This window comes from Channa argus, chromosome 18 (genome assembly GCF_033026475.1).
Source record: "Channa argus isolate prfri chromosome 18, Channa argus male v1.0, whole genome shotgun sequence".
Lineage (NCBI taxonomy): Eukaryota > Metazoa > Chordata > Actinopteri > Anabantiformes > Channidae > Channa > Channa argus.
Genome location: NC_090214.1, coordinates 5,603,360 through 5,627,715, shown reverse-complemented (window position 1 = coordinate 5,627,715; position 24,356 = coordinate 5,603,360). Strand labels below are relative to the sequence as shown.

Genomic DNA, 24,356 nt, shown 5'->3' with positions numbered 1-24,356 from the left:
CCTATAAATCACCTTGTACAGTACATAGAGTTCATACTACTGTACTCCACATACCCTCACGCAGACATATACACATGCAACTATGGGGCAATAGCACAATATATCTTATTCACTTATCTTGTTCACTAAATACATTTAGTATGTCGATTAAAGTGGTGGCACAAGCTGGTAAGTGCGGGTCCAAACATACCAAGGGAACTGATTGACGTGAGTGTGGAATGCAGCTGTCAGAATATCCCAGAAAGAATGATATCATATCCTGCATGACAATGAGAAATATAAACTACAACCCCATGCAATGTATTATTTAGACCACGTGTAAGTGTTTGCAGTTAAAGCTCCTTCAGTACTGCATTCATATCCAATCAATTATTGAAGAGTGTGATTCCTCCTCTGTGAGTCTGACATACTGATGTCGGCCGTCCAGGGATCCAGTCAGCCAGCCAGCTAAGGCCTTGCCAATAAGTCCTGATGTTAACACAATGATGCATCCAGCTTCCAGCTCTGCCTCTGCTTCCTTCAGGAGGGTATGCTGTCTCTGATTGGTGAGGGTATACCCTGGCAGACACTCCATCTGCACTAGATTGCACTGCTGGAGTGGAGATAGCTGCAATTTGCAGCAATTCTGCCAGTAATTTCGATATGTATAAGGACCAGAGCAATCTGCAGTCCTCTCCACAAGGCCAAGGTTTATTTGATGCTTCTCATCGCCTTCGTGTAAATTCTTCCATTCCCCAACGTGTGTTGGTGCCAAAGTGAAGGAAGAGGGAGAAATTTTAACTTCGCAAAAAATCTATATATTTGTGAGGAGGATATTCAGAGCATTCATAAAGGAATGTTAAATGAGCACAGATGGGAAATTGAAAAATTGATTGAGGAATGATTGAACAGATCTGCTAGTCAGGGAAAAGTCTTTTTACCAAGGACCCAGCTTTTCACCACATGAATCCCTTTCTCATTTGTTTCATGTAATAATTAATTTCTTCAACTGAGTTGTCTTAAAGGCTTTTGATTGAAAAATGCATAACATACATAACTTTTTCAGTACTTTGTACAGATACAATGTTCATGGCTGGTCAGACATAAGACAACAAAACAACATATTGATTAACAATTAATCATTTTTAAGGCAGCCTTGTGAGCACACATTTCTCCAGGCTAATGTTCCTGCTGTGGGCTGCTGCATTGTGAATAAGCATCTAAATAAGGAGTGAGGTGATGATAACTGGTAAAAGCATGTCTCTCTAACTGAATTAAATATATTATGTCTTACAGCCTTGTGCTCCTTTAAAGTATTTGCTTGGGTTTCAGAAGCTCTAGGAAGACATTTTCCCTTAATTCATGCTTGTTTTTGGCCACATGTGTACACCCTTAGCATTTTTGTAGGTCATATTATTAAAGACTAATTTCCCTTCTTTTTAATTGATGCTATCTGGCTTATTTTTGCCTATCCCCCTCACCCCCCTCAATCAATGTGAATGTTTTAGCAGTAAATGGTCAGAAGAAGAGTGTCATGACATTTCAAAACAGAGTTGTAATGATGCCTGGTGCTTAATTAAAACTGAACATTACAGGCAGAATGGCTGAAGGGTCAGAAGATGGCCAGTCCCTTGGATACTGGCTCTCCCTCCTTCAGGTCCCTCAATATGTTGACCCTGGAATGAGAGGAGGGGCTAAGCAAGACCATTACACTGCTCTTCCCAAGCCATAACGATGTCATTATGGCTGGGCATAATATGAGTGGTGCTCACGATTAACTTCTTCGTGAAATTTGAGTGTTCTGCTTCTCCATGTGTTTTTCCATCGCTATGAGGGTGTGTCAGTCTCTTATAACAAATTCTGTCTGCTGCTCAGCAATCCACTGAATACAGTTCAGATTTTTTCAGATTTAACCTTCAAGGCAGATTAGGAAATGTATTATGGAGGCCCCCCGCAGGTTCTCAGACCCATCCCAGCACCAAATTCTTTTCCATTTTTGAGATGCATCTTGTTCAGTTGCATCAGGTATATTGTTAGTGTGTCCATTACCCTAGTGGAAATTAAACAAATAGTGCATCATAACCATCGCAAGGGACAAATGTGAATATTTTCTACAATACAAGAGTGTCAATAACGATGAAGTGCAGCTAAAGGGAGGTAACTAGTAAAACTAAATAAATGAATAAGTATAGTATATATATAGTTTCACTGATGAGGGGAGCATTGAAATGTACAATTTCAGTTGCTACATTTTGTTGTGCTACCTGCATTGGTTCTTTCTCAGTTTCCATTTGTTTGGGAAGACTATATTTTAACACAAACATAGTCAGTGTTGTTTGTGGGGTTTTTCCTTACCCCACAATCCATTTGCCTAAACATAACCAAAATAGTGTATTTTTATGCCTGGAGCCACCAGCATATAATACCACATGGCAATTACCTACTGAGCCTATTGGCATGTGTAGCAGAGATCTACTGACCCACAGCTGTAGTGCTAATAACATCAGATAAGGCCATTAAATGGCTGGTTAACATCTGAACTGGACGGCCGATCATAATTTGAATTTAACTTAACCAGCCTGGCGCTCATAATAGTTATCAAAGGAGCAAAAGTCACTGCTGGTCAGTGGGTCAGGGATGGGAAAGGCGTGCCTACTTCAACTCAATTTCAGTGTAAACCTAACCAAGTATATGTATTTTTATGTATTATTATTGTGCATGAACTTGGCACAGTCCATATTTATTATTATAATTATGATGACAAAGGTCTGGCACATGATAGCAGGCTACTGAGCTGGATAAAAGGGGCAATAGGGCCCTAGTAATGAAAATCAATCCTCGTATTAAAAAGAATTATGTTTGTCGTGAATTGTCTGTGCTGTGGCCTGTTATTGTTCTGATGCAATTTTTTTTTTTCTAAGAAAATGTAATAACTTTCCACAGCTAAACCTCAAAGCTTTGTGTCTGTGTGACTGCTGGACACCCAGTGGATCCTTGTGCCCTGTCTGTTGTGAATCCTTGCTGTCGAGCTAGCGCCGTTCTGCTCATTTTGTTTTACCTGAGAGCGCCTCTAAATATTAATGTGGTCCTCTCCCTGAATTACACCCTTACAGGCTTGCTGACTCTCCCAGCATTTGTCTACCTGCCTCGCTCTCTTTCTTCCACCTTTCCTCTGTATCTCCCATCACCCCTCCAGGCACCAGAGGGTAATTTCTGATGATATCACATGTGACGGGGTGCTGGCTTTCATTCTTCTTTCTCATGATCCTATGAGTCTTAAATCCCCTCCTTTATTTTGCCTGGTGAATGGCATTTGGAGGCATTCGCTTTAAAAAGGTGGGATGTTCAACATCAACAACTTAAAATTGCATACTGACACCGACTGGGGTTTCTAACATCAGAATCATAGATCTAATGTGACACTAATCATCAGTGAAATCTGCATGACTTCAGAGATTTCTATTTGTTGTGTCCTGACCTATGTCTCACCTGTCCTCATCAGTAGCCAACACGATTATTACCTGAAACTAAACTGAAATCAAATTCACATACTACAACACTACTACACAACTGAATTTGAGACTTAAAAGGTAAGTTCTTTAAAAATTAATCAGAAATTTTAATTTAAAACCAAAATATTTGTAACTGACTAAAATAGAAACCAGTGTCCATTTTGTTTTAAAATAAACTAAATAAGTTGAAGTGGAAAAAAAACTATAAACCAAAGTTGAAAAAAAAATAAATAACATTGGTATAGAAAAACTCCAGTTTCAGAGGGATAACCAGGCTGCGGATGGGAATTAAGCAGCAATTTGGAGCTTTTTCTGGCAAGTAACAGAGCATCTGAAGTAGACCATTAGAATAGCATTCAGTCCACTTACAAATATGCTGCAATTGAAATACTCTTAAGAAAGACACAAATTACTAGGTGCATTATCAAAGTGCTGTGAGAAAACAGTGCTTTTAAACAGACTCTACGATAGGACCATAGCAAACAAATGTGTGTGTGTTTCACATACTTTTACTGAATACTTATTTACTGAATACTTATATGAAGCTTTTATACTGTTTTGTAATCCACAAGCAGTCAGCAGCTGTGCAGGCATGATTTCCAAAGCACTACTCACTTATCCAAACATTTGTCAACATGTGACCCCAGACTGCAGGTGCAGTATTATTACCATCAACAATCACTGTCAACTCCATAGTCACCGCAGACATTTTGACGTCCTCTTCTGTGCTCAATTATGTCTGCATGAATAATTCTTAGAGCAAAGGCAATGCATAATATATCATAACAGGACCTCAATACAGGAGGAAATTCCACGTGGATCTTTGCATCCACATACTGAGATGATGACAAGGAAATAAACATGAAAGGAGATCAGTAATATGAAGCCTGAAGCATTTCTTACACATACACATAGTTTTAGTTGAGCTGTAAATCTGTTTTATATGTGTGTTGAGTGTACGTTGTTGATATATTCTTGATTGCCATGACTGCTTGGTTAAACTCGGCCTCGAATGTTAGGTGGAGAGGTAAATGCACGACATTAGTTTAAATCAAGAGTCATTGCAACTATAAATCACCCTGGCCTGACAATTAGCTCTGCACCTCACACGTTACACCAGCCCTCCCTGTCCCTATCTATTTAAAAAAACATACACACTCATTAATAAATGTCACAAAAATGCAACAGTGAGGATGGAGTGGTTTTCAGAAACCACAAGTGTCTGTGAGTAGAGAGCTGCAAATCAAGCTCTCTAGGAGTAGCTGAACCGTACAAACTTGTTTCAGCTACATTATAAGTAACTTGTCACCTCCTCCGTGTCTTACTGTGAGCTCACGCTGGCAGTAGCAGCAACAAGAGGCAGAGCAACCAGTACTCATTTATTTCAGATGAGTACTGAGACACGTGTAGTGCGAAAGAGAAGGGAGCGACAGCTGGCAGAGAGTTGGTAGCAGGACAAAGTTAAGCAAAGTTAAACTTGAAATGAACAAAGTGGATTGGACATCTCCAAAGATATGAGGAAGTTAAGAAATTGCCAGAATGTAGGAATACTGGAACTGGCTATGGTTTACGCTGACCCTTAACTGACTAATGTGACAGAATGAGAATAGCCAACTAGATAATGTCATGTAGCGCAACATTTCACACGTATGGCCACAAACATATATGTACGTGTATATTTCTGACGGGGCTGGAAGAGCTCAACCAACAAAAATAATATATGGTTTGCTATTGTCCACTGTAACAACATAAATTGCAATGATGGGTGTATGAAAACTAATTAGAAGGAAATAGACAACTCAACCTTTGGATAAACATGATGGATATTGGATGTTATCTAACAATTTAATAACCATTATCAGATGTTTTAAGCACCATATCTTTGGTGCATTAGGCATCTGCTCTGTATGCTAGTTGGCTCAGTGAGTATGTAGTTTGTTTATATAGTACATTTGTAGATCAGATATCACAAAGTGCTTAACAGAAGATTTTGTCTTCTCTGCATATTGTCCCTAATTGAAACTCTGGTATCGTCAGATTTGCTACGGCTGCAATATGTTGCCGGTTATTTATGTGTCCCTTATTAAAACGATAAGTAGGGACTGATAATGAATGATAAATGGCATGATAAAGTAAATGTGTTAAAATAAAGTAGTGTTGATGGAGCTGGTCAAAATGTACATACCCTGATAAACAAAGTTGTATAAGTGCTTTACTAATCTCATCTGTGTTAATAATTTTAAGTTTGTTTAGAGAAAGTCAAATATATTGAAAATCATAGGGAAAGATTCAACTTGAATTTAAAAAAGAATGAAACTCATGCAAAGATCCTCCAAGTTTTTCCACAACCAGCAGATGCGTGGAGGGTTGTGCAGGGGGGGATTTAGAAGTGTTCCTTATTGTCTTGGTGTGTAAAAGATAATTCCATAAGTAAGACTTATATTTGGTAATTTTTAAAGTCATCGAGGTGCTGTAATAGTGAGGCAGCTTATATTGATCAATAGGACTCGCACACCCCTGCTGATTTAGATTATTCTGTTTATATAACAAGGCAGCTGAAACATTGTAATTCATTGCCTTAAGCAGATAAAACAGACCAAAAAAAAAAAAAAACCTCACTGCCTCTTAAAACAATTTAATTGCAGGCAGATCCGTCCCTGATGCAGAAAGAGATTTTTGGAGTAAAAAGTACACATGTTTCACGGTGGCTTAACATTTACTTATACCTTACACTAGAACAGCATCATGCTAATTTATTTCTTCTGTGTCTCTCGGTCATTTAATAGCTCCACTAGACAGCCAGGGAATCAGATTTGCTTTCGACCGTAGCTTTGCCTGGACACACCGTCCGCTTATTTATGACCCCTGACTACGGAATAATGAAATTATGTGTAAGCTTTTGATATGTCATGCTACTGTCATGATTACAGCATTAACAAACCATGAAAGCTGCTGGATTTCATTCAGTAAAAATGCTGAAATGTGCAGCTCAACTTCAGGATAAGGATTCAAAGGAAATAATATGTATTAATAATATATTGCAAAATGTATCTATGTTCAAAGATGAAGCAAGCGACTCCTGAGAGCAATAATGAGGACGCTGTGGGCAAAAGTGAACAAACATTCCCAAGATCATTAGTCCCAAGTTAGTCTCCTGCCTGGGGAAAGGCACCATGGGTTTGCTGCTGAACAAATAGTAGCACTGACACTTCAGTTCAGCTGAAGAATATTCAGAATTCAGTCTTTGAATTGAGTAGAAGAGCCTCTTGTGCACAGGCTACTTGTGTGCACACAAGTGCAAGCATGCCAGGAAAAAAAAGGCAGCCCCCACACTCTTTTTGAGTTCCTCATGAAAGAATAGGGACTATTTTTGCAGCCATAACCGGCCATATCTTATTTGATCTAGAGGCAGTCTTGACACTCACCATTCAGTAGAAAGAGCAGGGTTAAAGGATTTGCACTTTTTAAGTTCTGTCTATTTGTATGAGGAGGATCACGCTTGTGCTTCAAAGTATGTAACAGAAAAATGTGCATCCCTCTCTGTTGCCAACACTAAAAATGAAAGTCTCTCACTATTGCTTAAAAATGTTCACATCAGGTCTTTCTCTTTGTGATATAATGTGCAGTTGCTCGAGAGGCTGACTGTCTTGAATAGAAATTTGCAAGAGAAAACGTGTAAAGAGGCACAGACATGTCAGAGGTGTGACAGGCGGCCTCAAAATTCTTTTGCTTTTTGTCCCACCAAATGTCACAGTTGGCTCTGTGGGAGCGGCAAGCCAGAGAGTTCAGCACACACCTGTCTCTGTTTTTCTCCCTGAGCTCCTATCTGACGATAGCGAGCCATTTTTTCCCCTAAGAGCTGATGACAGCAAGCTTTTCACAGACCCCCCTCAACATGGCCCAGCCCCTGATGGCGAAGGGCACGGCAACTGTACTCGTGGCTGCGGAAATAGTCCAACCTCTTCTAACTCCTGCCCATCCACGATCTCTGAGTAAAACAGCTTGACAGGAAGATTAAGAAAGAGGGAGGGATGGAGAGAAAAAAAGAGACAAAATGAGGGAGGGGCTGAGTTGAGTTGTGTTGGGGAGGGGGCAGGAAGGAAGAGATGGAGGAGTGCTGCTCCGTTCTCTCCTTTTCGATGGAAACAGTCTCAGGAGTTGCCCCCCAGCAGGAGAGAGAGAAAAGCATGATGAATAATTAACTTCAAGAAATGTCACAAGCGGCAGAGAGAAGTGTAATAATTTCTCTGTTGGGTTTAGAGAACTGGTTTTTATTCTTTTCCTTTATGCCCTGTAGTGCTACGCTACACTGAGACTGTGAGCACAGGGCTGCAACTCGGCCCCTAAAAGCATTCGATGCATTTCTCTACATAGTTTTCAAATAAAAGCAAATAAATCATTAATATTTGAGCCTTTTAGCCGCATCCCAGAGACATCTCACAAAGGCCTTGTACATTTTTAAATCATGTCATTGATGTCAGTCTCATTAGCTGTAAAATCACATATATGAAGCAGAAATCTCGGACGGTTATAGTTTAATCAGTGTCAGCAAGGCTTGAGCTTTGTTATTTATTTATTAAAATCAAATTCTGGAGAATACAACATGCCTTCTGGGAATTAATAAAATATAAAAATGACAAATTTCTGTCTTCATGTTCTAAATAAGATGAATTTGGCCTCTTCCCTATAAACTTCAGAGCTGTGAAAATGAGGTATGGATTACCATGACCTACTTTAATGAGGTAATTGCAGATATACATCATTTCTATTGTCATGTTTCATAGATTTATTTTTTTTTTACAGAGGTGGACTAATAGTTTCTCCTACATGTATAAGTGTGTTCTAAATGTAATATGCTTTGCATGTGCGGTAAAGTGGATACTTATTGTCTGCCATCCACCTGAAGTGCTAACCCTACAGTAATGGACACGATGAAGATAATGTTCAGCTTTCAGTGGACGTCCTATGGAAGGAAAAGCACAGTGCTGTTGTTAGCAAACATTGCAAAGGAGGCTGTAATGACACGGATGATTTAAGGGCAAAGAATGCTTAAAGATTTCTGCGCTTGCTAATCACACTCTTACTGCGATTCCTTATCCGTAAACACATTGATTGTTCAAAGTGAGATGCTGATTTTGCCCCTATTATTTATCTTCTTTTAAGTTGACATTGAGTAATTAGGCCTGTAGAGTACTATTTGCATATTATGGAGATTTATCTGTTAAGAAAAGTTCAAAGACGATTGCTACCCATTCATAATTTGTTGTTTGAAGTGTTGGTTAGCGCTATCACAGGCCTGAAAATCTGTATCTACTGTGTGCTTAAGAAAAGTGTAACTGGAGGCAGGGTTGAATTAGCCCACTAGAGGGGCCTGGGGCAACCATGAGCCCTGGGGCCCACACACATTCCCACAACTTTTTTTTTTCTTGTCGCTTTCAGAGATACAGTCAAAGAAACAAACCAGTTTTTCTCCCCCAGGTTTGCTGATAAAGTAACAAATTACGTACTGTGTAGGAAATATTAACACGCACGCGTCAAAAGCAGATTTTGACAGTAGGTCCCTACAAGACCTCACTAAATATTATATGCAGGAGCCACCTTGGCCTTTTTTTGTTTCATACAGACTGTCTGATGCTATCGGGGATCTTGTGGGTTTTCATGTGGACAGCTGTCTGCTTCGTCTTCAATCATTGCTCCATAGAACATAAGTAGTATGTGGGCCCAATTATTTCCGCATACTCATAATAAAACAATATTTTTATCGTACAAATCCTCCAAAACTAGAGTGTGCAACAGCTTAAACATGTTTTCCTAATGTGGAGAGGTGCAGCGGAAGCCTCTGGTGACAAACTCACTGAACAACACTGGCACCAGCAGAAAGATAATCACTTCTAAAAGTGTCTCACCTTCTGACCAATCAGTGGAGAGCAACCATTTCTGCTTGAATAATAAGTTTCGTAATATTCGTATTTATTGTAATTTGATAACAACAACTGCCTGGAGGGCTGTGCAGAGCGTGGTGGAGTGTAAAGAGTGAGGCGAAGCAGCTTTTCACAGCTGGGAGAGGGAGGACTGACTGATTCAGAGCCTCATTATAGTGCTTGCTTAAGTTGCACACTGTAGCTTTACTATAATATTTAAAAATCTCTTCCTTAAAGAGGTTGTTGTGCATATAACTATGCATAATTGCATGCATGAAAATGTATGATTTCATGCATGTAATTCTACAACTGTCAGGACTCTTCAAGAATTAACTGCATGTCATGCATGAAGTAATGAAGAACATTACGTTAATTAATGATACAACTAAAGTATTTTTACTCATCGTGGCTTATGACTTAATAATGCCGTTCATGTCTTCATCACAGTTAAGTCTGTGGTAAAGAGACAAGCTCAAAAACTGACCTGTCACGGTGGTGCACGTGGATCCTTTTGCATTTCAGAATTATCGATCATGATTAACTAAGCATTAACTAAGCATTATTATTTACACTAGTTGCACCTGATGAGCTCCTTTAAACACAGATCAATAACATGCTGGACGATTTATGGTGGCACAATTGCGAAATCACTGCAGACTGAACAGTATGAAGAAGAAGAAGACATGAACATCATTTATTATTGATTAACTCAGAAGTCGAGTCGAGTCAAATGCTTTAGTTGCAGCATGAGTTAATGAATTGACCATGCATTAGTACATGCGTTACATAACCCATGTAGAGTTCTGATACTTCATTTGTTATTCACATACTCTTACTGTAAAATGTTAAAGTCCAACAACGTTTTACATGTCCACGCTGCTGAATCCGTAAACAGAAGGCTTGGTTCTGTATATAGACATTTAACAACATAAAAATGGGTTCACTGTGCTTTATTATGTACCATCTGGACACACTGCGAGTGCAAGGCTTTTTTTTTACATTGTTTTATTCCTTAGGCACTGAAAAGTTTTGTTGTTTTTTTTTTTTGTTTCTTTTAGGACTTTGAAACCTATGTGCCACGTAGTATGTGCATATTGTTCACATAAAAACTATAACAATGGGGATGAAAAGCTGAAGCAGAAAAAGAAGAATGTGCTACAGACTTAAAAGCAGAGTAGATCAAAAATTACCGCAATTAAAAATAATGTGTCTTAATATCACCTCGATATAAAGGTAGTCGGAATAACAGGAATAAAGAAAGAATACCCTAATTGCCCATAAGCACGTAGGAGGACAGGCATTTTCCGACTGTCTGCTAAGCTTCTATTAAATGGCAAATAAGTGAGAAGAGGGAAGAATCTCTCCCCCAACGGAGCAATCAGCATATTAATACTGAAGCAAAACACCTCAAAATTCTCCCTTGTATTAGATCTCATTTGAAATAACCAAACAGTAGCATTTAATTACCAGGGAGTTACACCTGAGCATTTAGATTTTAACCATAGAAGCCTCTGTTGTTATTTCACTTGTCTTCCACTTTAATTATTCTGAATTAGAATCTCGCTCAGATTCTCTGGAGCTTTAATTAGGGACTGAATTAAAGTTATGTAAATACAGTTGGAAACCGCAGAGTCTTTAAATAGAGTTGTGTTGCATCTGTTTGTTTGGTTTTTAGTTTTTTTTTGTTTTTTTTTTGACAGAGAAAGAGAAAACATCCTAAGTCTTTGCTTTGAAGTTTGTCAAATCACCCCAGGGTTACTTTTCCCTCAGGTATTTACGTCGATTGGTATTTTTTTTTCAAAGGGTTATGACACATGCAAACATATGCACGAAAACTATTTTGCAAGTGGCCCGTCTGGTTATTTTTTTGTTTTGTTTTGTTTTTTTTTCTCGGAATACATTTGACGATGTGTTGCATTGTGTGTGTGTGTGTTTCTGTGACCGACCGGTTCTTGCACACATACTTGAGGATCCTAAGAATTACCTGGAAACCAACATGCATGAAGTTACCTGCTTATGAATTTATTAATGACTGATTCACTACCTCCAATTTGCTGATCCACTGTGAAAATGAAAAGAGCGGGATCAACCTCCCATTGGGCCAGATTAAATCCAAACTAAGTGGCTGGGCCCAGACTGCAAGCTTCAGTCTCTGAATAATAATGGGTTCTTTCAGCTGTGTTTGTCATCAAATTAGCCCACTACTTCAGACAAGGCGCTCTCAGAGTGCAATTCTCAACGACGACAGAATTCAAATCAGGGAAAGTCGGTTTGAGGTTTGTAGGCTTCAAAAAGGAAAACGAGTTTCATCTGTGAACGTGACGATTTGTGTGGGAGATAACGTGACGGCTGGGGCTCATGAAAACATAGTCCTTCCTGCTTTCATGCCGATTCCAACCCGTGCATCACAGGATCGGCTGTAAAACAAGCTTTCAACCAGCAATTGCAGCCTCCTGCTTCCTACATCCTCAAAATCCAACCCTTTGAAGCTTCTCCATCAATGCGTGCTTTCTGTGTTTTTGGTTTTATTTTATTTTTTTGGGGGGGGGAGGGGGGTCCTCCCAAATAAACAAATATATAGAGTGCATTTGTAAGCACGGAACAAGGCTGTTTAACAATCTCGAGGCAGAGTTCACGTTTGTTTGTCTTCCTGCCTTGAATTTCAAGGGACCCAGGTTGAGTTCCTCCTGCTCCTCGCTGCCTGACACACTATTGCTCTTGTACCTTTGATCAGCCCAGGAGAGGGAAACTTGCCCCAGGAGGTGCCATCACTCCAACACAGCAGGAGAAAACATAGAGCAGGAGGAAGCAAGGAAGAAGGGAAGGAAACACCTTTTCCCTCTGGGCACTTTTTGTCTTACACACTCTATCTGAAGGGTTGAGCAACAATTAAACCATCAAAAGGATGGCAAGCTTGAATCTGAGGTATCACGCTGGATCGGTGAGCCTCATACGGCAAACGTCAAAAGAAAAACGAATCCGTAAACTTACACAAAATTAAAGCACAAAATGCTGCCAAAAAAACCTGAACCTGGAATTCAAGAAGAAGAGATGGAGGACCTTAGAAATAGTTAGGACAGGTGGATGAGAGCTGCAAGTGCGCCTACGTTTGGATTGGGCTTTAAAAGGAAATCTAAAAAAACTCTTGGCACACTCTCCTGCTGTAGAGAAATGGACTAATGATGACTCCAACCACATGTATCTCCTCTTTTTTTGGTAATGCCTCCAACAGCAGTACAAATCCGCCCATTGAGGTAAAAGCTACCTCAGTGTTTTAGTGAATACACCCTGTGAGAGCGCAGCAGTTTTTTTTTTTCCTCTCCTGACCCGAAGGGAAGTGAAATTATCCCATTAGTGGCAAGAGAGATTACAGACCATACATTTTCATTATCAAGAGGCCACAGGTGTTTTTGACCTTGCTGTTAAATTGTAAGTTTCTTTCTTCAATTTCAAAATGATACCTTTTGAGTAACGTCAGACATGTTTGTGCAGTAAGTGTTGGATGACTGTGGTTAGTTGTCAGAGACAGAAAAGCCAGTTAATCTAGATGTGTGTTTAAACACTAGAAATACTTTCTCACGTGGAAGAATAAGAATCAGTTGCTTCATAAAGCATTGACTGTGCTGCATAAGATGTAAAACCCTGTTCTCATCTCAGCCTCTCTCTTTTTTTTTTTCAATGGTTTTTTTAGCTTAGGAACATGTCAGACTAACTTCTGAGTTTTCATGTTTGTGTTTATTCCCCAAATGAATGCAATACAGCTTAATTCACAACAGGAGCAGGAAGTGATGCCTAAGTCTACTTATTCAGTAGAATGAAAGCAATAGAAATACTTCAATAACCAGTTAGTTCTTTGCTGTACAATGCAGTCTTGCTGCATTTGTATGTCATTCCTTTATTAAAACTCATATGCTGCGTGTCAGTTCGACTGGTGCTTCCATCCACATGGCAAGCCGCTGTGTGAAAAGGAACTCTAATCTTGTTTTGAAAAGAAACCCTACACATGCAAGGAGAGACTCTAAATGGGACAAAAACCCTATTACGTCTTATTTCCAGAAAATGCACGGCTTTGAGAGGCTGCTGAAATAGCTTTAAATTGTTTGCTGAGAACAATTGTAGAACTGTAATGGATTGTTTTGGTCTGTGTCTCGCTCTTTTTCACCGCAGGGCTGAAGCAGATCCATGCCCTGTCCATTCAGGGGAACTATGAGTTACGCATCGACTTGGAAGACTTTGAAAATAGCACGGCATACGCCCAGTATGGTACCTTTGGAGTGGGACTGTTCTCAGTGGACCCTGATGATGATGGATACCCTTTGACTGTGGGAGACTATTCAGGCAGTGCAGGTATGTACAGTATTTTCGGAGAACTAGTTAAGACTTTGCTTGCAAGATTGTTTTGTGCTGAAATGTCGATTAGAACGTGCTATTTTTGCATTAGCCTGTCCATCTAACCTAAATGTGAAAACAAAAGTCATAGCATTGATGTGAACCCTCCGGCCATCATCGATGCATGCTGCCTTGTAGCAAAGTAGTCATTGCTCCAGTGCGGTAGGTGTGTCCACTTGTTAAACCACGCAGACAGTTACGCAGAGAGGGGGAACTGCAGGTGTCTGTGTCTCTGCTCCCCAACCACCAGATCCAAGCCAGCCACCTGTCACCTTGATTAAATTACTGCCAATTAATTGCACTGCTTGACCTGCAGCGTAAACAAAACCCTGCCGTTGAAATGAAGAAGCAATTTGAAGAACCTATGGGGAGTGCTGCTCAGAGAACGCAGAGAGAATGGGGACAGATATGAGAGATGGAGCAGTGGAGAGAAAGGGAGGAAGGAGGGGGGCCTGGAAGAAACTAGGGTGGGGGAATGAAAGGGCCAGGTGTGAGGAAAGAAGAGAGTAACAGGAGAGATGAAGAGGTAAATAAGAATGAGGATAGAGACATCCAAGGGACTGAGAAGGCAGAAAAGGAAACTGGAGGAGAATGAAAAAGCAGCACATGAGTAGCAGCCTTTTGCCCAGAGATGGTGTCTGCTAAAAAGTCCTGTGCTAATACTCCTGGTGCGTCCCCAGCATGGCCTGACCTTGAACTCATTTGCCTGTTGGACATTCGAATGCATTTGAAATAAGGGCACTCAGACGCTCTCAGGATAATGGTGTTCTCACCTTGGCTTCCCTCTAAGCAGCACTACTGTTATTATTATTAGCACTACTTTGCTCTGCAGTGGTTACTCTGTGATCAGCTGACACGCGCTCATTTGGGGTAAGAGCAGCTGGATCTTAATAGGCACCAGAGGGAGCCGGCGGTCCCCAGCCACACCAAGGTGACACCCAGCTCACTGCAAATGAGCCTTAAAGTCCCTCTGTTGTGTTTGTTTTCCTTTGGACATCATCCCATTGCTGACGCCACTGAGCTGTGTCTTCCTTTCTCTTCTTCTCCCCCCGTATTGCCTTTCTTCTATTGTCGAGCTGCACACAACATGCCTCTCAGGTTATTCTTCCTGATGACTGGTTACCATGGTAATGACAAATGGAGTGCAGAGTAGAACACAGCGAGAGGGTAAGGAGCTAGGTGGCCACGTCCTGGGCAATTAAGGGCTGTTTGATGCCCTGATGAGCTGTTAGCCATCACCTGGTGGCTGGTGAGCAGTCTTTTCAGTCTGCTCTCAGCTTTATCCTTCCATCCACTTCGTCAGTGTGAAGCCTTCTTTCGACAGAAAGAAACAGACAGGGAGTGAAGGGGAGGTGTATTGAACATTATGAGCTCTTTGAACATCCATTTGCTAAAATCTTTGGGTTTACTGCTGTATCTATATACACATTGCTTTCATTTACCTTGTAAGCCTGTTAGAGAAGTGGCTTGCAAAGCAGTTATTGATGTGCCAGAGAGAAATCTTTACGTAGTGAGTAGATATTTGCAGCTTTTCGACTCGATTGTGCCCATCAGACTTATGCAGACCACAACTAAGGGAACTTGCATGCTGCAGCTTCCTTGTGCCGCATCCCTGCAGGGGTCTTACATCACTGTCACGTTCACAGGTTGTAGGAAAGAGTGCCATCTTATAGACTGTTGTGCATATTTTGAAATCTTTCTGTACTAGTTGAAATAACTAAAGGGTTTAAAAAGGAATTTTACATATATGATGAGGTTCATTAAGATTTTTCTCTCTCTCTTCCTATTAACATTTCTGTCCGTTAAGTGACTGACATCCTGATGAAATCGCCAGGGGGAGGGGGCATTATTAAAGTGAAGAAGATAAAAAGGTCACCACGGAACCTTTAATAAATTGGCTACAAAGGCGTCTGACCTCCTGCTTTAGATAATGAGAAGCAATGCTCTGGAGGACTGTGGAGCTTTATTTTCTTCTCCCTCTGTTTATAGAAATGATTAATTGAAAAATCTTGTACCGTTTTGAAGTGGATGTGTGAATCTCTCCTGGCGGATATCTCTAATTACTGCTTTCTGGTTTTAGAACCAACAGTATTTCTGTGGAAAACAGAAGCTGCTGCCCTTGTTTAATGCGACTCTTTTCATATGCAACGGGCATGATGTAAATAACCCTACAGTAACATGTTACTTTTTAAATATGAACTAAACCGTTTACATTTTTTCATACCTTTTCCCCCTTTAGGCGACTCTCTGCTGAAGCACAATGGGATGAAGTTCACCACCAAAGACAGAGATAACGACCACTCGGAGAATAACTGCGCCTCCTTCTACCACGGCGCCTGGTGGTACCGCAACTGCCACACGTCCAACCTTAACGGCCAGTACCTGCGCGGTCAGCACACCTCCTATGCCGATGGCATCGAGTGGTCCTCCTGGACTGGCTGGCAGTACTCCCTCAAGTTTTCGGAAATGAAGATACGACCCACCCGTGACGCTGAGAATAAATGAAACTAACAGGAGAGAAAGAAGGAAAGGGGAGAAACTTTTTTAAAAATTACAAACCACGATTTCTGACAGCTACAGTAGGTGGAGTTACTTGTCTCGATATTGTTTGTTCACTAAAACATACAGTACCTCTTTGAGTTTAGTTGACACTGCTGTTTGCCTCCTGATGTTACTTCTCCTTTTTTTGCTCTTCGTCCTCTATCACTCAGCTGCTGCTCATGCTGGCTACCATAATCCTTCCCGTGTTCCCGTTCTTTCAGAAAGTAATGCAACCACGGTGCCCCGTTTTTGACCAGTCAGTCCTCAAACACTGCTCTAGCACTTCACTTCACTTAATCCAGTCTAACATGGTGTCCAACCATCCCCTCCTGAATTCCACACTAGTGATTTCCTCCTGACATCTAACTCTGACCTCCTATCTCTGCTGACATGACATTTAGACTGTGTTTTAGTCTCGCTTCCCATTTCGGTACAACTGGAGAGGGCTGGTCCAGATTTAAACGGAAAAGACAAACCCCTTCACAAGATATGAGCAAGACGAACAAATTCTCTTTTTTACCCCTCTGAAAATCAACCGCTGAGAAGGGCCAGCACAGTGGTCACAGTACACTGAGTCACGTTTACATCCTTGATCAGTGTGAATGAGACCCAGCAGGAGTAGTGGCAAGAAGTGCAGGGCCTCGGATAATGAGAGGGAAAGAGAGACAGAGAGAACGAGGAAACAATTTGACAAGACTTAAATTAGTCAATAGAAAGAGGGGCAGAGTGAATCAAAGGGGAGAGAGGAAGTGGAAGAAAGGGAGATGCGAAAAGGATGAAAAAGAGAAATGAGAAAAAGAAAGAGACGACGTAGAATCTCATTCATCTGACTTGGACCATTAGGGAGCATATTGGGCACTTTGTCTGATCTGCCTGCCAGCTGAGTATTGGCCAAGTGATGCAGCACTCACAGATGGTAACCCAGCACTTTGCGTCTGTACGTGTGTGTGTGTGTGTGTACGTGTGTGTGTGAGACGGAGAGAGACAGACAGAGTTCTCTAACACTATCAATTTCCTGTCAGAAGTTCAGCAGAGTGTCTCGATTGACTAAAATGTTTAGTGCAGACAGACTAAACGTGATGCATGGCTGACATACCTTCACTCTCTCCATCTTAGTTAACATGAGATAACGAAGCCGCTAATGTATGTACATGCAACGTAAAGGAAAACTGACACACAATCCAAGAGCGTGTCACCCCTGCCTCTCTGACCTTTTTTTTTTTTTTTCAACTCGGTGAGAAAAGGATGCATTTTTGCCAACACAACCCCACCCCCCTCCCCCCACAACAATTCCCGCACCTCTGGTTTGTCCTCAGTTTTATGTTTCCCTCTTTTCCAGGTGATTATTGTGGGAGTTGTTTGTGTGGCACTGTTTTACATGTCATGCAAACAGAAAGTAAATTGCTGTAAAATAAGATTTGAAGCTCTGAACCACTGTCTTTCTTCTTTTGAGTAGGAATTCTACAATGTGTTATGGCAAAAAGAAAATTGCCCTACAGGAAGCAAACAAAAAAACAAACCAAAAAAAAAAAAAAAAGTAAAAAAAATGTTATGAAGAAAAACATGCAGAGAAAAAAATGTCGATGAATCAACTTTTTCCACTTTCATCGAGATTCTTTGGATGTACTAAAAGCTTTAAAAAAAAATGTGTAGATTTATTGTACAGTGTGTATGACTTTTAGAGCATGTGAATCTGTTTTCTTACTATGCTGAAACACAAAGAGAACTGAAGCACATGAACTTAACAAAATCCACCAGTTAAAAGATAAAGAAGTCAAGCGAGAAGTATTGACAGAATTTATTCGCTTTCCTCTACCTGAGCAATAGGTCAGAGTGGCCCCGCAACTGAAGGTCAAATGTGAGCGAACAGAAGCAATCTGATTATCCCTCGAGCACATGTCCATGTTCAATTCTGCAGCACAAATATAAATCTTTTACAGAGACTTGGAACCTCTTGGCACATTAGCTGCCTTGCTGGACGTTTGCGGTCTCTCTGACATCTCGGCTTTGGAAAGTCCTGTGGCACCGGGAGACAGCTTTAAATGTGCGCTGAAGGCTGTCGCCCCGGCCGACAGCGAGTTAGCGTCCATCACCCAGCAATGCTGCACTGATACAGGAACAGCTGTCAGTTTTTCTGTCGTGGCCGGCGCTCGGAAGGATGTCCCAAATTCTGTGCGTGTGTTTCTCTGCAGCACCTTGGCTGTGTGCTCACAGCTAATTCAGCTCGGTGGACCGCTGCCACCTCCATTCAGTATCAAAGCACAGACACATGTTTCAAATTCTCGCTGATGGTACTATGGCACACAGTGTGAGGGATGATAATGTCAGAGGATGCAGCAAATTTAAAGCAAGCTGAAGTCACTTAAGGAGAATGAATTGGACTGTGTGTATGCAAATGTGTGTGTCTGCGTGTCTCTGTGCTAAACAGAGTGTGTGTGTGTGTGTGTGAGAGCATGTGTGCACATGTGTGCGTCTACAGTGTCTCTGTGTGTACACATACAGTATATGCACATGCTTTGGTTTGTACATGCCCATGTGCATGAGCCAGACAAGAGAACGGGGGGCTGAGTGCATCTCTCTGTGGAATTTTGAAGTCATGTGATGCTTATGTACAACTTGCCTCCCCGGATATTTGTGTTGATAACAGAGAGATTTGCATAATTATAATGAACTATTCCTTATTGTGATGTGAACCCATTAGAGTGGACACCACCTTCTGGTACTGTGTTGAACTGCGCTCGTACCCTAAAGCCCTGAGAACCCACTCCCAAAATCTTTAATTACCTCACCACAACATTGTGCTCACTGTATATGTTGATGCTCTGTTGCCCTTTGTTATTTAAATGTAACGTATTGTTTGCCATGCCCCTTTCTGTGCGTGTGTGTGTGTGTGTGTGTGTGTGTGTGTGTGTGTGTGTGTGTGTGTTTCTAAGTGAATGCCTTCATAGTCACTCTCTCGGCTAGGCCTCCAACGAAAGGCACGATAAAAGAGTGAAATCAGACGTTCCAATCATTCCCAGTTATCCCACTCATTAAAGTGCATCAGCACCCTCCTGATCGATCCCCCCAACTCTCAAAACCTTCTATCTTTCTTACTGTGTACCTCCTTAATTGCCTTAGCCTCTGCTGCCAATCCCCCCTCACTCCATAGCTCTTAAATTCCCCTCTCTTCTCTCTCCAGCTCCAGACTGCTTGCCTCTTTATTGCTCTGTTTTTTTGTTTTTTTTGCCTCACTCCCGTCCCCTTCTCTGCCCAGCCCTCAGCCCTCCCATCCTTTGAGTCCCAGCGCAGAACTAACTCTGTTTTCTTTATTTGATTTTTATTTTTTATTTTTAGTGAAGTACTATAGATTGTTTTGCTGAATCTTGATAATGTGTTTTGATGTTCCTGTCGACATTTAATAAACATTCACATTTTATAAATGGAGAACACCTACAAGAGTTTTTTTTTTTTTCCCTTAGGTAAAAACCTGTGCATGCTGAGAACTAAGTGCTGATTTGATTTTGCTGAACAAACGATGAACAATGAATTTTGCCAAGTACATGTTTTGCACCGTCAACCACAATAAAGCAACAATGGAAGAAGCTGCTGGGTCTATGGAATAGTCCAAGCAAACCCAAAGTGCTTATTGGCTGAGTTTTCTTAAGCCTTTGCAAGAACATATAATTTTAATGGTGTTGGTGAAGCTTCAATATTTATAGTAAAATCTAGGCCGTTTGAAATAAATGAACTCAACAGCAACATGTTTTTCTAAAAAAAATAATATCCAGTGTTTGGATATGTCATGCTTTATTACAATTTCTACCTCCAGAAAAAGATTATGGCGCCACTTATACACTGTAACATACAAATGAAATATTGTAAAGACCTAGTTGGAGGGTGATGTCTTTAGACGTCTTATAAGAGCCAGTAATTTATTCACATGGCGCTTGTCAGGTTTTCTTTTCATAGAGCCTTTTTTTTATTGTGAAATTAGCTTTTCCACCGCACTGCTCCTAAGACCCAGCAACAACATGACGATTACTTTTCATTGTTATAACGTGGACACGTTGCTGTTATCCATTAGTTCTTCTGAGGTGTTAGTTTTCAATTTCTCTCCCATGTACACATCTAGAGCGTTGAAAATGCTGGCTATGAAATGGTGCGTATGAAAATCTATAATTCCACAGCTATTTAATCTTCACATTTTGCTTGGCTGGTTTTATTGCCTTATTGCTTGTGTTTATGATTCTTATTGCTTTTTATATTTTGGTTGTGTAGTTAGACTCTGTGTCCTTTAGTCTTCTCTACTGAAACACATTACTTGTTGCTGCTCCAACAACCCAAGGGGATAAACACTTTCATCTCATTTCATATAAAATACAGGTCTGTGTGTTAGAAAATCCCGCTATGAAGTGTGTTCTCAGAGCATGGTGGTATTAAGCGTAACAGGTTGGCTCAAATAATTTCTAATGTTCAACATCCATCCTACGATCCTCTGGCGTTTTGAAATCGTGCGAAACAAAGCAACCTGTCACTAATCATATTTGAAGTGGCTGCGTGTGGCCCCAAACCTAGGCCAACGCGGTGCCTCTCCTAATTGCCTTGAAGGACTGCGAGTCATGATAGGATGAGTTCATGCTGAAGGAGTAACACTGAAGAGCGATGCCAGCCGTGTGATCTTGCTCCTCAATTCATAGTTCAAAAGGCAGCAAATGAAGTCAGAGACTGAGTTGCTATCTATGTGGATCCGCGAGATGCACGAGGCATTCAGCTCTGGTCTTGACACCGCGTGTGTGCTGGCTGTGCCAACCACTCAGCCCCTTCAATGTGCAGAACTGGCAGATAAAATGCTGCTTGCTTATTTAATGAGTGTCATTCTGTTTGAAAACCCATGTCAACTGCACATATAAAGATAAGTCCAGTAAAGATTATGTAATTTAGTGCTAAATATATTCTCCAGTGTAATTTCATGACTTCTTCCAGTAGGAGGATGTGGCTTTCTGTCCACTTCACTTCTGCTTCCTGATTGTCTGCACCTTAATTATTGTCTTGTCTAGTCACATCTTTAATCTTACTAAAGGACTGATCTAAACCTGGTTAACAGTAACAATCTCATTTTCCCCTATCAGGTTAAATTATGCATCTGATTTGCAAAGAAGTGCGTGGGAAAAGGCTAGAAGAACAAAAGGAAAGAGCCTAAAGAAACCACATTGAGCCCCACATTGACACTGAGCGCTTTTGTGTTACAGTGCTAATTCCATAAAGGCATGGAGCCCAACATAAAGACATGATATAAGAAGAGAAATGACTTTAGGCACCGAGACGATGGCTAAAACTGATCCACATTTGCCTCTGCATGGGCTGCTGAACAACTCCTCGTACCTCCGAATCGTTTGCTCCACCTTTGCCACCTAGTTCTGAGCTTCGGGTATTAGTATTCCTTCCCTGCATCTCTTTTCATGCCACGCTTTTCTTTGTATGCTTATAGCCTGCATGCCAGCAGGGTAAGCATACAGATTACTGCAGAGCCATGAAAACAGTCTGAACACGTGAACACCTGACTGAAAAGGAACATTGTATTCGAGCACAAATGTCATGCTTTGGTAATCTATCAGCTAGTCGCTCCACACCTCCATCTCCCTACACCATCTCCATCCATAATGAAGCAGTCTATTTAATTTACCTGCTGTACACTGATTGTTACTGTATAAACTGATGTATCCATTATTCACTAAGCTTTACTTCTACCCCTCTGTTATCTGATATAGTATATCCAGTGGCTCTGACATTGATAACATACTTCTGTTGCTGCCCTGGCTTCACTCTGAACACCCATCGGGGGATTTGCATTTCATGGCTACATCATCAGCATGCTTGCTGGGAAGGAGGTAGACGGCTTGCTGCGGAGACACGGGTGCCAGACGGAATTGTGCGTGCTGTTTGTTACATTAAGTGGTTTTATATTGTGTTTCTTACAAAATTAAATGCATGTTGCTGTGTGCCGCTGTAATGTAAGACCCACTTTGAATCATTTGCCGTTAAAAAGTGAAGCATGGGCATCAAAAAGTCACAGGATTGTTTGTATTTGTGTGTACATGGAGGTCATAGTTAAGAGACGACATGTCAAATCACAAACACACACTCAGATGGGGGGACAGCAGACTGCATCAGACATTTTTTAACTTAATGGCATTAGCTGTGCTCGCAGAAATTGCAGGGCTGTTCTGCCGCACTTGTTCATTGCTCTCAAAGTCTCATCGTAACTTCACGTGACTGCTTGGAGCTTATTGGTTTACTGAGTTGGAATGTTTTTAATACGTGTTTTGTTCCAATTTAAAGCATTTCCTCACACGATCCTCCGACCGGGACCACATACACGAAAAGATGCGGAATGCAGACACAGAGATCTTCACTTAAATAAGTGTGATTGGACTGAAGGGAATTATTTTTTCACTATTTGAGATATAATAGCCAGAAGTGTGATTGTTGTTATGCTTTCTGGTGAGCTAATGTTCTTTTATTTTTCTCCCAGTATGGTGCAATTACAGCTTCACCGCAGAACATTTTCAACACAATGTGGTGTAGAAGCATAATTATGCCAGTTTTTATAATTTTCTTCATGTGTGATCGGTGAGTGAGTTGCCAGTGCAGTGAGTAATGACCACCCAATAGCTGTTGTAGCGCTTGAATTTTTGTATTTGTTTTTTTTGACAAAGGATCGCTGATAGCTTATGGAGCACTTCGTCTTTCCGACGGAGGTCTGTGTATGTCTGTGTGTACTGGCGTGTGTGGTCCTGAAAGCTTTCTGCTCTCCCCACATTCCGAGCCAGTTAGTAGGTTGGCACGGCAATCTCAATTAATTAAGCTTTTTTTTTCCTCCTTTTTTTTTGTCCTTTAATGTAACTTTAAGTCGACATTAATTAAATTAGTTGATCTAATCTTTCTCTCCTTTGTGCATGGAAGTAACCCATTTCAACCCGCATTAGCATTTCCTTCAAGTTGGTGACAGTTCAGCCTGCAGTAGCACCGGCATATTCAAGCAGAGATAGTGACTGTTTTTCTTCCCCTTTAACCACAACCAAAGCTTTTTTTTTTTTTTTTCAGTGCACGACGCTGAAATCTTACATTACTAACTGCAATAATGAGGCTTAGCATATCTTCTCTTTTTAAAGGCATTTGCTTAGAATTCAGTTTTCCTCGTCTTTGACTTAGCTAACGTGGGTGTACGCAAACGTCCCTTTAGGCCGTTTTCCAAGCAAACAACAAATGGACAATGTCTATTAAGCAGTATTTTTGGATTTTTTTTCATGTCTGTGTTGGGCACAACACAGACATATTACTGTTGGGCAGTAGAAATGTTGGTCAGGGGGAGGTTTTGGGTGGGATGGCTCAGCATAGCAGAGGAATTTCCTACAGGAAAAAAGTGTTGGTCCAGTGTGAAACTATTTTCTGTTGCCTATTGTAACCAGTCTCATAAAATGCAGTCATGTTACAAATGCCAGGTAATGAGAGGATTTAAGCAAAACCCCGACATTTTAACTACGTCTGTTTATTTAGTGCCTAAACTCTGTGCCCACACTTAAACCGAAGCCTCTAAAAACTTCAACCAGACCGGTTGTGATCCAGCTGCTGTGACTGTTTAGAATGAAAGATAGCGTTACACCAGCCATCGGTTTGGTGCCTTTGCATGAAAAGCCGTGCAATTTCAACAGATGTCTGCCTCCCTACATGGGAGTAATCTTAACAAATGGTTCTGTGGGTCGTGTCAGAGGGTCGGGATGAGCAACCTGTTATGGGCGTTAAGGTTGAAGTGCTTGCTGTGTGGAGGGCAGAGAAGTAAATTATACTGCTTGTTAGGTTTGATTTTATAGTTACAGTATCATTTTATATTTTATGCAGTGAAACCTCAACGTAAATGAAAGCGAAAAACAATCTAATCTGCATCCTTTTCAAGCAAAAATGCCTAAAAGAATGTATTCTGACAACGTTGTGCACTTTATCATCATGTGTAATAGTGTGTACATTAGAATAT

General features: G+C 40.9%; 1 protein-coding gene across 3 annotated transcripts in view; it reads left to right on the top strand.

The window, feature by feature from the left end:
* The window catches only part of fibcd1b (fibrinogen C domain containing 1b), a 93,718-nt gene extending 73,947 nt beyond the window's left edge, over positions 1-19,771 (top strand). For all 3 annotated transcript variants that reach the window (XM_067484756.1, XM_067484754.1, XM_067484755.1), the window contains 2 exons: positions 13,580-13,759; positions 16,041-19,771. In XM_067484756.1, the coding sequence (XP_067340857.1) occupies positions 13,580-13,759; positions 16,041-16,306 (446 nt within the window). In that variant the 3' untranslated portion in view covers positions 16,307-19,771. The remainder of the gene's footprint in view (positions 1-13,579; positions 13,760-16,040) is intronic.
* The last annotated feature ends 4,585 nt before the right edge of the window (positions 19,772-24,356 follow it).